This window comes from Equus przewalskii, chromosome 13, assembly GCF_037783145.1.
Source record: "Equus przewalskii isolate Varuska chromosome 13, EquPr2, whole genome shotgun sequence".
Lineage (NCBI taxonomy): Eukaryota > Metazoa > Chordata > Mammalia > Perissodactyla > Equidae > Equus > Equus przewalskii.
In genome coordinates this window covers 11,266,237-11,280,277 of record NC_091843.1, presented here as the reverse complement: position 1 = coordinate 11,280,277, position 14,041 = coordinate 11,266,237, and the positions used below count along the sequence as shown (strand labels likewise).

The following is a 14,041-nucleotide window of genomic DNA, read 5'->3' as shown; positions in this document are numbered from 1 at the left end:
CGAGAACTCAGGTGTTTGAGCCCCAGCTTTGCTGCTCCCAGAATTCACACCCTTCTCTCTATCCTAAACTGCTTTGGACTTTGGATACAGGAAAACCTGGTTTCGCATTCCAGCTTCATCTCCTCCTGGTTGGCTGACCTTGACCTTATACAAGCCTTATAACTTCTCCAAGCCTAGCTCATAGAGTTGTTAAGAGAATCAAACCAGACCTCTCGTATAAGGAAATGCTTAACATTACGTAACACATCTAGCACGTAGTAGGCATTCTACAAATGCTAGTAGATGATATTATGATTAGCCTCACTGAGGCTTAAAGACAATCCACAACTTGAGTAGGGTGGACTAAGGCTGAAGTGTGGTCAACGAACCTAAGCCCTATAAAGTGACAACCCCCAGAGATTCGTCTTTGATTGGCCTGGACATGGGCCCAGGTGTTGGTATTTATTCTAAAGTTCTGCAGGTGATTCTAATGTTAGGCCAGATTGTGAACCCCTGTGACTGAGAGCCTCGGGTGGAGTGGGATTCCTTTGGAGCAGGCCCTTCTGAAGGGAATGTTGGAGCTGAGAAGGAGCCAACTGTGTTCAGGGAGGAAGAACATGTCAGGCAGAAGGAACAGGGAGGGCAGAGGCACTGAGGAGGGAACCCAAGGCAGAGACTGTGGACATTAAAACCCGTGTCCTAGGGAACAGCCCAATGCTTGGCTCTGGCTCCAGCTTCTCCCCGGGGACCCATGGCCCAGTGCTGCACCCAAGTCTTAGCAAGCAGTCCCTTGGAGGACCTGTAGGGTCTGGGGAGGTGTCTGCTGTGTTTGTTTCTGGGCTGTGGGCTTGGTGTGGGCACCCTGCCAGGCGGGGGTGATCACGGGAGCCCTCCCACCGCCACACCACCTGCTCGCCATCTGCCTGGGAAAATCCTCTTTCCCCTCTGCTGCCACCAGTGCCTGTGATGGAGGGGGACTGGGCTTCCTGGCTGGGATGTCACTGCCAACGGGGCCCAGGACTCCACTGTGGACTGCCTGTTTCCGACTGGCTCCAACGCGGACGCCTCGGGCTCAGTCTCCAGCAGCGGGCAGGCACGGCCGTGACATCTGGTTCTCAACACGCCCCGTCACAGCTAAAGGGCCCGTCAGAGGTTCCTTGCAGGGGAGAAGGAGAATGCAGTTTGGGGCGGGATCTGGGCTTATCCTAAACCAGAGCAACATGGGATCCCTCTCAGAAAGTCAGCGTGTGGAATGAAAACTGAACGCTCATTCCCACTCACATTTACTGAGCACATTTTCTATTCTAGGCCTCATGCTAAGTGTGTTATACTCACGATCACATGTCATGTTCACAACAACCCTATGAGATCGGTATGGTTGTTGTTACCCCCATTTTTACAGATAGGGAAGGCAGACTTGGAGAGCGAGGTAATATGTCTAAGACCGCACAGCAGTAAGTGAACAGGCAGCAGCTGAACCCAGACATCCAGCCCAAAGCCGGCGCGGGAGACCTCTGTGCTGGGCCACTTACTCCCTCTCAGAACACAGGCTCCGGAGTCAGGCAGACCTGAGTGCTCATTCTAGTCCGGCTGCCATGTGCCTTAAGGAAATCACTGGTTCTCTCTGAGCCTTGTTTTCATCATCTGTAAAATGGGAATAATAATACCTACCCTGTGGAGTTAATGAATGTTAGAAATCACACACATACAAGGCGCCTGGCACATAACAGTAGCTCCATGGTTAAGAGATATTCAGATAATGATCATGATGATTATTGGGGTCTGAGGTAGGGCTGAATGTTGGGTGATTAAAAGACTTTTTCAGGTTTTCGGTTGGTGCAGAACAGTCCAGGAGTGAGCGTGTGTGTCTGCGTGTGCACGTGTTGTGGAGGAATGGGCCATGAAGAGCAGGACAGGAGAACCTTGAGCAGGTCAAGGCAGGCCCCCCTGGCCCCTGCCTGGCCCATCCTCTCTGCTCTGGGGAACTCTCCAGTGCCAGGGACTCCTCCCCTGGGGGCAGGGGTGGAGGTGGGGGTGGAGTTGGTGGTGTCCCCTCTAGCCTCTTATGCTGAGCACAGAAATCGAGGCAGCAGAGCCTAGCACTTGATATAATATGGTAATTGGGCCTGGAGGTGGGGATTTCTGTCAATTACATGTCCTTGAGAAATAATTACTATTGTCAATGGCTGGCTAATTAGCTCAATTCAACTCTTTTCACCCTCATTTTGCTCAAATCCACTAGATTTGAGATGCTTCTTGGTGATCTTCCACCCCTCCCAAACCCCGTGTGCATGTGTGTGCGCAGGACATAGCTGGGGCTTCTAGCTTCCTTTAAAGGAGCTTGAAATCAGCTACCCCCATTGGAAACCTCTTTCTGAGATGGAGGTGGGAGGGCTGCTCTAAGACCTTATTACTCAAAGTGTGGTCCTCGGACTGGTAGCATTGGCATCCCCTGGGAGCTTGTTAAAAATGCACAATCTTGGGCCTGATCTCAGATCTAATGAATCCAAACCTGCATTTTAATAAGATCTCCAGATGATTCTCATGCACATTAAAGTGTGAGAAGTACTGTTATGAGACCCTGAACATAGGTGCATAAAGCTAAATGGCTGGAAAAGAATCAGCCACAATATATACATTATTTCCCCAAACCTTAGAATAGTGGTGAAACAGGTTTCCTTTGTCAAGTGTCTCCTGAATCCTGGCACTGAGGCAGGCACAGTACATACGTGACGCCTTGGACCCTTACGACAGCTCTGCAGGTGAGTATGGTTATTCCCATTTACTGGGAGGAAAAGTGAGGCTAACAAGAATCAGTTAGTAGTGGAGTGGTTGAGCACAGACTTTCCTGCAAGAGAGGGCTGAGTTCTGGGCTCAGCACATGTGCAACTTAGTCTGGGAGTTTTGGTAAGTTATTCGATCTTTCTGAACCTCAGTTTCCTCATTTACCAAAAGAGGATAATACAACTTATTTCAGAGGATGATTAAGAGTGTTAAATGAGATAATATACTTAAACTGCTTCACAAAGGCCTGGCATTATAGTAGGTTAACAGTAGCTGCTACTAAACCTTAAAATAATGGCTGCTATGCTTTTTTTGGAATATTGTGGCTTCCCAAGGTCACTCGATTAGTCAATGGAAGAATTGAGGTATCTGGAAATAGCTAGGTAAATGCCTGGACTTTGAGCTTGGTTTTGTGGGCATCTGGAGGTTGCTGTTGACTTAGCAACTCACATAGAAGTACAACCTTAGTAGTTCTGCTTGGGTGGGCTTCACCCAGAAATAAAGGAAAGCAGCATGAAGAAATGCAAGACAGAAGGTGTGATACAACCACAATCAAAGGACCCTCCAGTTCAACCTGCTGCATTTGACAGCTGAGCAACCTGAGGTGGGAGGAGAGCAGGAGCTGTCCAAGGTCATGCAGTCAGGTAGGAACAGGCTCCAGAGGGTCCTGCTTGGTGTTCTTTCCACCCCCCCCCCCCCCACTTTTCCCTGTCCTGGAGATTCAAATAGGTCCTAAATGGCCAGGGACCCTCACCCACAGCCCCTGCAATCATGGTGCTTGCCAATGGGCAGTGAATGCAGTGGCCAAGATCATGCGTTCTGGAATCAGTTAGTTTTGAGCTTTGAATCCCAACTCTCTCACCTACTATCCCCAGTTTCCTCAACTGTAAAATGAGGGTCATTTTAAGACTTGCCTCCTAGGGCCTTGATGAGGAGTATGCAAGATAATGCATCTATCTTGTTTAGTTCACTCTCAGTACATAGTAGGCACTCAACAAATGCTAGCTGATAATATTACTGTTGTTGTCATAGGCATCATCATCACCATTATCACCATCACCATCATCACCATCATCATCACCACCACAAGCATCATCATCATCATCAATGTACCCTAGACCTGTCTGGGCCCTACAGCTTCCTCAAGGTCAAAATCTCTGTTCTAATTCTTCTGAAATCCAGAAGATGCTCAGAATCTTGTGAGCAAAGTCCAAACAAGTGGTGTTATCCTGCAGGAGCCCTGAGGATGCACTCTTTGCTCTGACACTCATGGCCAGGCCAGTGTCATAGTGTCATCAAGTGTAGTTGGAAGAAGCCTGGGGCTTCAAACTCACCTCCATGACTTTCAGACTCAGGTCAATTTTAAAGAGAGAGAGGTGCGACTCAGAACGTAAAGTGGTTATCTTTAAAATAGTGATGGTGCTATCCACCTCATAAGGTGATTATAAAAATCAGAGGAGGGAATAAACGCGTGAGGTCCAGTTGTCCGGCTGATAGTTGATGCTTAAAAAGATAACTATATATGTATGAAATTGGGGATGTTATACACACACCTCACATTCTAGGAGAGCAAATGATAGTCCTTGGCAGTTCACAGTGTCAAGAGACTGACAATCCCTGGTGAAACAGCCACATACCACCTGCTACCAATGGTCCATTCTACATCCCACTATTGAGGGCCAGCATGCAAGGGTGAAGGTAAAAGGCAGCGTATTGAGTGCTTACTGAATGTGGGGTACTGTCCTAGGTGCATTGCATGTATTATTGTACATTTGATTCTCACAGCAAACCTGTGAGACAGGTGCTAGTTTACAGATGGGAAGCCAGAGGTGGAGCCACTGGCCATTGCCACCAAGCTAGTAAATGACAAAGCTTGCATCCACACCTGCCTCTCTGTAATTCCATAGCCTGAGTTTTCTCCACTGAATTAATACAAGGGAGTTTGAGGATCCAGGCCTCTTGAGGGTGTCTGCTAAATTTCTATTCTTCCCCTACAATAGTTGTGTGTGTGCGCATGCGTGCATGCATGTGTGAGTGTTCAGGGTGCATGGGTGTAGGACTCCAGGGAGTTTGAGGCCCTGGGGGTGGCTGCCTGGGGCAAGGCTGTCTTCAAAGGGAATCGTTTGGTTCTCATGTCTCAGGCCCATAGATGGCACTCTGACACTGTCTGTAGCTGAGAAAGCCACCAGGGAGGCCTGTCTCCCAGAGTGAGCCTGCCCCTCAAGCTCATCACTACACACACAAATCTCCATGGGGACCAGAGACCTGGGGATGCCAGCTCTCTCCCACTCAGCCTGTACCAGGTGTGTGCATTCGATGGGCTGTGAGGCTGTCTCAGCTTGCTCAGCGCTTTCAGATGGGTGCCCTGGGGAGGCTGAAATCTGGGAAGCCGTGAGGGTCCTGAGGAAGAGGACCCAGTCACCGCTTTGCTGACCCCAGTGAGGCACAGCGAGGGGCTCAGCTATCTAGGAAACCCTCCAGGGGAAAAGGCAGGGTCCTACCCCAACCCTACTGCTTACAAGCTTTGGGACATTGAGTCAAGCCCTTTCAACAGTCTGAGGCTCAGTTTCCACCTCTATAAAATGGGAATTAACGAGTCCTTCCTCAAAGAGTGTGTTTGAAAAGAAAAGGTGGATAAAATGCCAAGCGGAGTGCCTGGCACTTAGTTCATACTCTATAGATGTTAGTAGGGAGGCAAGATAATGTGTTCTGGATGATGCTGGGTGAGAAGAAAGGAGGGAAGGATTGTTCTGGAATTAGCCTAGGCTTCTGGGGAGGACAGATGGAGAACCAGGATCTCCATCCCCTTGCTGGCTGCCCTGAGCCTGTCAACAGTGTGGGTTGGTTTGGCAGCCCCTAGGCCTTTGAATCCCCCATCCCTGTATCCTCCTCAAGCTGGAACCAGCACTTTCAGGGCTGGCCGTCCTGAGCACAGGGTTGGGGAGTTAGAGGAGGATCTGGAAATCCCCTCGAAAGGGCAGGCAAGATGGCAGGTTCAAAGGACGCCTCTTCTTGGAAGCACTGTAAGTCTCTGAGACTAAATTTCCCCATGTTTAACAAAGAAAATACAAATATTACATTTCCTCCTTATCTCAGAATGTCATTGTCAAGACTGTATGGGGTCCTCTGTGATTGGCATGAGCATGATGCAACTGGGCAGCCCCCACCAGCTCTGGGGAGAACAGGAGTAGTGCTGGCAAATGCCCTTTTGGGGTGACCTGTGGAGTTAACCACTGTCCTTGGAGAAGGGAGGGTCAGCAGGGCACAGTGCCGCCACTGGGCCATGAACGGTGGGGGGTGGGGCCTCCTGCCATACCTTGTAGCCATAGGGGCAGGCGCAGTGGTACAGCTCCACGGGATCCTGGCTGCACGTCCCATTGTTCTTGCATGGGCTGGAGAGGCAGGCATTGCACTTGGCCACAATGTTGATGTCCACTGGCCCTGGACAGCAAAACCACAGAATGTTTATGGCAAGTCCCCAAGTGCGCTCACTGTCACACCTCCCTTCCCCTCTGCTCTGGCCCCTTCCTCAGCCAGCTGCCAGCCTCTCCCCATCTCCCTGCACAGAGGGCAGCTGGTGCTCCCCAGCCAACACATCCAGTCCAGCTAGAGTCCCATTAATTCAGCCATTGTCCGGTGAGGAAAAAATCACAGTGGGACATCATTCAGAAGCACTTCTGCAGTCAAATCAATTACTGTAATTAGTCTGATCCGATTTTGGTGCTAATCTGCAAACAATGCATCGTAATCAGAAACCTCTTGTGTATCTTTTTATGTTCCGGAAGCTCTGGGCCCAAGTTCCATTTGGACATCCCATTCCTCCGCCCCCAAACACCCCTCCCCATGGAATAGTCTATGCCAGGCTAGGGAGGGCACAGTGCCTGAGCCAAAGGGATACACAGGAAGTCCTCCTTGCAGAACTCTTGAATTGGCACGAGGAAGTAAGAAACAGCTGCAGAAGACACAGCAATGATGCTGACGATGGATGGCAAACTCTATCAGGTACACTTCGCATCCATGACAGTTTCGACTGTGTCCTGCTCTCTTCAGCTTGTAACGGCTGGAGGAAGTGAGGTGATGGTCCCTGCACAGAGCTTTACAAAGGGGGCTGTGAGCTGCTGCTGCGGCCAGCTTTGACAAAGTCTGGATCAACAGGCCCTCCTTAACGTCAGGACTTTAAATGATCCTGAGATAACGGTCATCAATTTGGAGATTGGGTTGAGACTGACCCCAGGGTGAGTCTGACCATTTGTGGGTGGGGTGACTAGAATGGCCTGACTAAGAGTCTGTACCAGCTGGCTCAACCCTGGCTTCACATAGGAACAGGGACACTATCTGTCCCAGGGAGGCTATGCGTCCCAGGAACACAACGACGTTTTAGAGAGTAACGAATATCTGTAAATCAAAATAAACATTGAGGAACTAAGAGATGAGCAAAGGACGTTAACAGACAAATGTGTAATACGGTTTTGGAAAAAAATTCAGTTTCCCCAGTAACCAAAGACAGACAAGATATAAGGAGATACAATTTTTTACCTATTGAATTAGCAATGATTATAAAATAATGCAAGAGTCTGGTGAAAAATGCACTCAAATGCTGCTCTTGGGAACGTAAACTGGTCATAACCCATTTTGGAAATCAACTTGGCAAAGCGTGTAAAGACCTTAATGATGATATACTTTGGCTCAGTGATTTCTGTTCTCTGCCTCTTATCTAAGGACATAATTTTAAATAGAGAAAGACCTTTACGCGTCAGTGGTAAGAAAAAAAATGGAAATACTCTAAAAGTTCAAAACCAGGAACCAGTTAAAAAAGTTATGGTGGAATATTACAGCAGGGTGGTCAAGACCATGCGCTCTGGAATCAGAAAGACCGGGAATCCTCCTAACTGTGATCTTTTAACCTCGGTAAGCCTCAGTTTTCTCAGTTTTTAAAATAAGGGTAATATTAAAGTCCACCCTATAGAGATGTTGGGGAATTAAACACATTAATACATGGAAAGTGAGAATTAAATGAAATAATATATGAAAAAGTGCTTAACATAATGCCTTCCGTATAATAAGAACTCAGTAGTAGTTTGTTGTTATCATTGTAATCATGCAGTCAATCAAAATCTCATGTGCCAAAAGATGGCTGTAGCAAAATGGGAAAACGCTTATGCTCTGAGAATGTTGGGTAAAAAAAGCAGGTTAAAGATTTTTCCAACTATGCAAAAATACATAGAGAAAGAAGTCAGAGGGGAATATGTAGAAATGCCAGCAGAGAGACTTAGAGGAGGGAAGGACAAATGGACCCTTGGATGCAGCTCCACATCAATTTCAGCATCTGAGTCTCTCTGTGTGACCGGTGGAAGAGACGGGGCATTGGTTTCGGAAGTCACATCTGTTGAGATACCCAGCTCTGACAGGCTGTTGGAGACAGAGCAGGCCCCGCCAGGGGCAGGGAAGGGTGGAGGGGTGGGTCAGCACTTACCTTTGCACTGGAATCGATGGGTAGGGGTGGTGAGCAGAAGTCTGTCGGCCATGGGCTCGGGGCTACTGCAGCGGGCGATGCCAGGCTCCTTGTAGCCCGCCTTTACCCACTCTGACAGCCAACGCAGACTGCAGTCACAGTGGAGTGGGTTGGTTCCCAGAGCCCTAGAAGGCAGAGCAGGAGTCAGGGTCCCCCGCCCAGCTTGGCCCACAGGCTCCATACCTTTGGCCCTCTGGAAAAGCAGAATTTTCAGACTTTGGCTAGACTGGGGGTGTCTGACATGAGGACTAGTGGAGAAGCAGTTTCCACTGGGGCAAATTCAATGACTCCAGACTGGATCTCCAATGCCTGCAGATGTTTCAACCCCACTCAAGCCCCTCCCACCTCTGAGGCTTTGCTCTCACCTACTCTGCTAAGATTCAATCCTCAACTCAACTCTAATCCCAGTCCCTCTAGGAAGCTTTCAGGGCATCTGGCCTTCTGATCATCTGGCTTCTTGCCCTAATGAAGGGTCTATTGGAGGACATACTCTGCAGAGAAGGTTTTGATACCTAGCTACCTGAGAAACAGCTTCAGGCCCCTCAAGGGGTTCAGAACACGCCACCCCAAATATGCCACTTTGGAATACTGGCTATTTTGTGCTGAAGGCACTTGAGAAACGGCAGGTGCAGGAAGGGCTCTCTGACTTCTCCCTTGCTACCTAAAAGCAGATCGTATTTCCTGTGAGAAAGATGCTCTCTCTGCACCAGGAAAAGAACATTCTTATCACCAGCGATGGGGAGTTGATGTTGAAGTGGACTTGTACAAGCAAACCTACTAAAGTAACCCTGATCTTCCATCAGTTTCCCCCATTTATTTCCTAGTCACTGTCCCACAATTTACTGCCCTTGGCGCAAGCCCCTTAGTCATGTCATATCCCCACAATTTATCATTCTTTGTGTAAAAAGGTATAAAAGCCTTGGGGCCCAATGGCTTCTTTGAGTCTTTGTTTTCCTTTTGAAGACTCCCATGCACACATAAAAATACTAAGTAAATTTGTATGCTCTCCCGCTGTTAATCTGTCTTCTGTGTGTCTAATTCTTAGGCTGGCCACAGAACCTAGGAGGGGAGAAGGAAGTTTTTTCTCCCCTGCACCACTCAGCTTGAAAATGAGGGGAGGGGATGACACGGTCTGGCACAGACATCCGCAAAGTGGTGTCCAGGAAGAAAACCCTAGAACTTCTGTTTATTTTTATCATATCCTTTAACACTTCTATTTTGTGAATGTTTTATAATATGCATACATAATATATCAGTATTGAACTATATATACAGTGTGAAAATAATTAAGAATACAGAAAGTAGGTACACAACCTCAAAAATTTTCATTGGCAGAGGTATGAGGTAGGTAATGCCTAGTCTCTGTGGGCCTCAGTTTCCCCTGTGTACATGGTGGGGGGCAATGGCTGATGCAGAGAGCAGAGTGGTAAAGAATATGTGTGTTGGAGTCAGGCAGCCCTGGATTTGAACCAGAGCTCTGCCACCTACTCGCTGTGCGACCCTTGGACAGATTCTTTAGCCTATCTCACTTTGTTTCATCATGTGTAATAAGGGGATAAAAATGCCTTCTTGCTATAAGAAATAACTGGGATAATTCACCTAAAGCGTTTAGCATATAGTAAGAGTTTTATGTTAGTTCCTCTTATTAAATATTTACATTGTTTACATAATTCACGATGCCTTTGAGGGTGTTGGAAGCAGAGAACACAATGTGGGTACATTTTGGTAAAACATACTCTAGGCATGGGGAAAGAACATACACTGAAATGTGAGCAGTGACAACATTATCGCTGCACTATAACAGTTTTCCGCTTTGAGTGGGTGCACACTGGGGAGACGCTACTTACAGATGGGACAGAGAGGTCAGGTCATTGAAGGAGCCTTCGGGAACGCTGGAAATGTCGTTGCCATGGAGGGTGCTGAAGTAGAAGCACAGGTCAGAAGGTTAACACCCAGTGACAGCTCTGAACTTAGGACACTCTCTTGGTGTCCCAGGCTGGCCCAGTCCCCCTTCAGTTTCGCTCGGAGCCCCACTGCTAGCAGCAGCAGGCACCATCTCCTTCCAGGCAGGTGCGTAGAAGTTTCCACACCCAGCTCAGCAACAGGGATGTCGGGGGGGGGGAGAGGGTTTCGGAAAGAAGAGAAAGGACTTTTGAATCGGACAAGCGTGGGATGGAATCAGAAAGCAGTCTCTTTTAGCTGTGGAACAGTGGGTAAGTTACTTTTCTTGTCTGGGCCTCCATTCTTGTACCTGAACCATGGAGAGATCTGTCTACCTAATGGAGGCCTTAGAGAGAGAATGTGAAGAACTGTGGTGGAGATTGTAAGTCCTGGAACCAGGCTGCTTCCATTCAAACCCTGACTCTGCCACTTACCAGCTGTGTGACTGTGAGCAAAGTTACTTACACTCTCTGTGTCTCGGTCTCCTACGGGAAAATGGGAAGGAAAGTAATAGATTTGCCACAGAAGGTGATTGTGGGTGCATTAATCCACGTAGAATCTAGCATTTTCTAAGTACTAAATGATTAACCGTTATTAATATCTGTGGAAGGGTCTGGTATCGATAAACAAATTTGCTCCCTTCATCTTCATGTAGAGAGACTTTAGGGGGATTAAGAAATGCTATGACTCCCAGCTCAGTGATGGAGGGTGGGAGTGCACCTCAGCTCCTGGGGAGGTTCCCTGGAGCCGGACGCTCATCTTTATAGGAAAGGGTTGGGTGTCAGCCATGAGTACAGGTCTGGCAGTTGTGTGCATCAGTCTGTTCATGGGGCCAGGCGACTGGCTTGGTATTAATCATACCTCTCTCCACCCTGTGGCGCGGTAGTTGGGAGCTATTCTCGCTTGCAGAGTGGTGGCATATACTGAGCTTTCAATAAATGCCTGGAGAATAGGAGCGTGAAAAAAACTGAATGAGCATTGTTCTGCTGCTCAAGGAACAAGAGGAGCAAATCCACAATTCATGGATTATATCTTCCATTGAAGGATTAATCACCAACTGCATACAGAAAAATCCCCAAATGGATGACTCACTTTGGGTCTGGCCTGTGAAAGGCAAGGTGGGTGAAATTCAAAGATACTCAAGGACTTCTTTAGTGACTGTTGGACACTGTCCCCTGTGCTGTGGAGGGAGCCCTAGTAAAACAAAGGGCGAGTGACTGTGGAGGTGTAAGAAGAATAACTAATGAGTCTGCTCCTTTGTTTTCCTTTTAGCCGATGCTGGCCTGCCCTGGGCTTTCAGCTGAAATACAGACATGAGCTTAATTACGCTTAATATAGAACAATGGCTCCCAAACTGACTGAGCCTCAGAGCGAGCTGATGCTCATGCAGATTTCTGAGCCCCAGCCCCACAGATTCTGATTCAGTGGGTCTGAGAGGCTGCGTTTCTAACCAGCTCCCAGGTGGTGGTGATGCTTCTGGTCCAGGGACAACCACAGTTGGTCGCTCTAGGTTGTCATCCTCATCGCCATGAGCTCCTCCTCCTTCCCCCTCCCCAGGACCGCAGGAAGAGGGATCTTCTCACCTCCCTGGGTAAGAAGCGGCTAGAAGCACTTCCGTACGCTTTTATCAGTATCACTTCGCCTCTAATTCATGTGGTTATTTATGAATCACACCGGCTCCTGCCGGCTATTACTTGGATGACTTCATGGCTGCTTGCTGTTTGGCAAACACACCCAGCCCTGTTGTTAATCATTTCCGAATGAGGCCTGGGCCCCTGGAGAGGCACGAAGCCCTAATTTAAAAACACCAAATGACCCAAAGGCAGCTTTGGCGCTGTGGCTCCTGCGAGTCACGCTCCCATTTATTATGAGCTGAGCCGCTGAGATCTCTATAAACTGCAGAGTAACGGGGCTGTAATTTACTGGGACAACACTCAAGAAATCTGCCTACACTGCAGGTTCTTGCTCCTGGTTTGGCCCCCAAAGAAGGCCTCTTGCATGTCCAACCACAATCCTAAAGTTTGCTGGGAAAGGGGGACAAATGCGCCCTCCCAGGAAAGATGAGCACCCCTCCTCTCTTCCTCTCCTTCTCCTTTACACCTCGCAGGGCTGGTGCTGGCAAACAACTCTGAACTCAGAATGACTCATCTTCAAATCTCCGAACTCCTGGGACTCCTCTTCCCTCCCGATTTTCAGGAGGTGTCAAAGCAAACTTGGGAATTTCCGGATGCAGATGAGGGCGTCATCAGAGCGACATGAGGGCATAACCATCCGTGACAGTCTGGGTTGCCTGAACCTTGGTTGCCGAATCCCCAGGCACTCACAATTTGTCTGACAGATGGCAGGAACTGTCCTTGTCCTAAATGTGGGCTGGGGTGGGCAAATTCTCTTCTGAACAAGCTAAGCCCCTCTCAGGTGACCTGGGGGGTTAGGGTCTGGAGTCAGATTGCCTGGGTTCCAATCCCTATTCTGATAATCACTGGCTGTGTGAGCTAAGACAACTGACCCAATCTTTCTGTGCCTCACTTGTCTCATCTCTAAAATGGAGGAGTTCTGAGTATCTACTTGTAGTAGGTATCTTTTGGGGGTGTGGGTTGGCTGGCATCAATCTCCTCTTTTCTGTAATAGTTCCTCCCATCTCCATTGGGGAATCATCCCGCCCAGTTCTCAGTGTGAGGGGTGTGGCCTTGCGGGCAGAGCTATGGCCCAGGTCTGCCCATCGGAGTCACAGTGATTGGTTTGAGGTTGAGTATGTGACCTAAGTGAGCCAATGAGAGACATCTCTGGGGTTCTCTGGAGCTACAAGGACAGAGCAGTTTCATTTTAAGAGGCAGAAAGAGACACATTTCTGACAGTACCATTGGAGTACCTATATCCAGCCCTACGAGCTATTATCTACTGAATTTTTCAGTTACCTGCATCGATAAATTCCTATTTATGCCTAAGGTGGTTTGAACTGATTTTCTTTCCTTTAGTCAGGAAAGGATCTAATATCCTGCTTTATAAGCTAGTTGTGAGGAGTAAAAGATAGAATGCAAGTGGATCAGATGGTGCAGGACTCAATGCAGGGCCCGCACATGATAACTACCCACTCATGGGAGCTATGATTATTGCCAGCATTGTCAAGACTCCTTCCCCTCCATGTTCTTGGACATGTTTTGGGGCCAATCCTCTCAAAGTGTCACCTACAACAAGTGGAAGCCTGAAGGTATGCAGCCTGTGCGTCTCAAAGGCACTACTGAGTCCGATGATAGGATTCCACGATGGCAGGGGACACGCACTGAGGTTTGGCAGAGTGACCATGGGCCCATCACCTTTATTCCACTCCACTCTTTAATTCTTATGAGAAGCCTGCCTGGGCAAAGACAAAAACATTTTATTCTTCAAAGAGGCCATGTTCCTCCAATCTTCAAGAAAAGTCTGAAATGGGTGGCAATAAAAATAGATGATAACCTACGAAGGAGAAGGCTAGAATGTGGTCGAAAGAACACTGGGCTTGGAGCTGCGTTCCAGTTTTGGTTCTGTTCCCACCTAGGGCTGGTCTGCAGCCTCTCTTTCTGCTCCCATCTTGAGAAGCCACATTCCAGTCACATCTGCAAGCTTCTTGTGAGTCCCTCAATGCACATGCCCTTCCTGACTTCAGGGCCCTGTCCAGGGAATTTATATTCCCCCTGCCAAGAATGTTCTTCACTGCCATCCCTACTTAGGTACCTCCCACTGGCTTCTCAGACTCAGCCTTGGGAGCAGAGGTTAAGAGCAGTGATTCCGAGAGCACAGAATGTGATTGGGTTCAAATCCAACTTGTCTCTCTACTGGTTGTGTCAC

General features: G+C 48.4%; 1 protein-coding gene across 1 annotated transcript in view; it reads right to left on the bottom strand.

The window, feature by feature from the left end:
• SLIT3 (slit guidance ligand 3) overlaps positions 1-14,041 on the bottom strand; it is a 587,735-nt gene that overhangs the window by 37,490 nt on the left and 536,204 nt on the right. The window contains exons 24-26 of the mRNA XM_070569056.1: positions 10,123-10,194; positions 8,237-8,400; positions 6,080-6,204 (exon numbers count right to left, since the gene is read on the bottom strand). Of these exons, the coding sequence (XP_070425157.1) occupies positions 6,080-6,204; positions 8,237-8,400; positions 10,123-10,194 (361 nt within the window). The remainder of the gene's footprint in view (positions 1-6,079; positions 6,205-8,236; positions 8,401-10,122; positions 10,195-14,041) is intronic.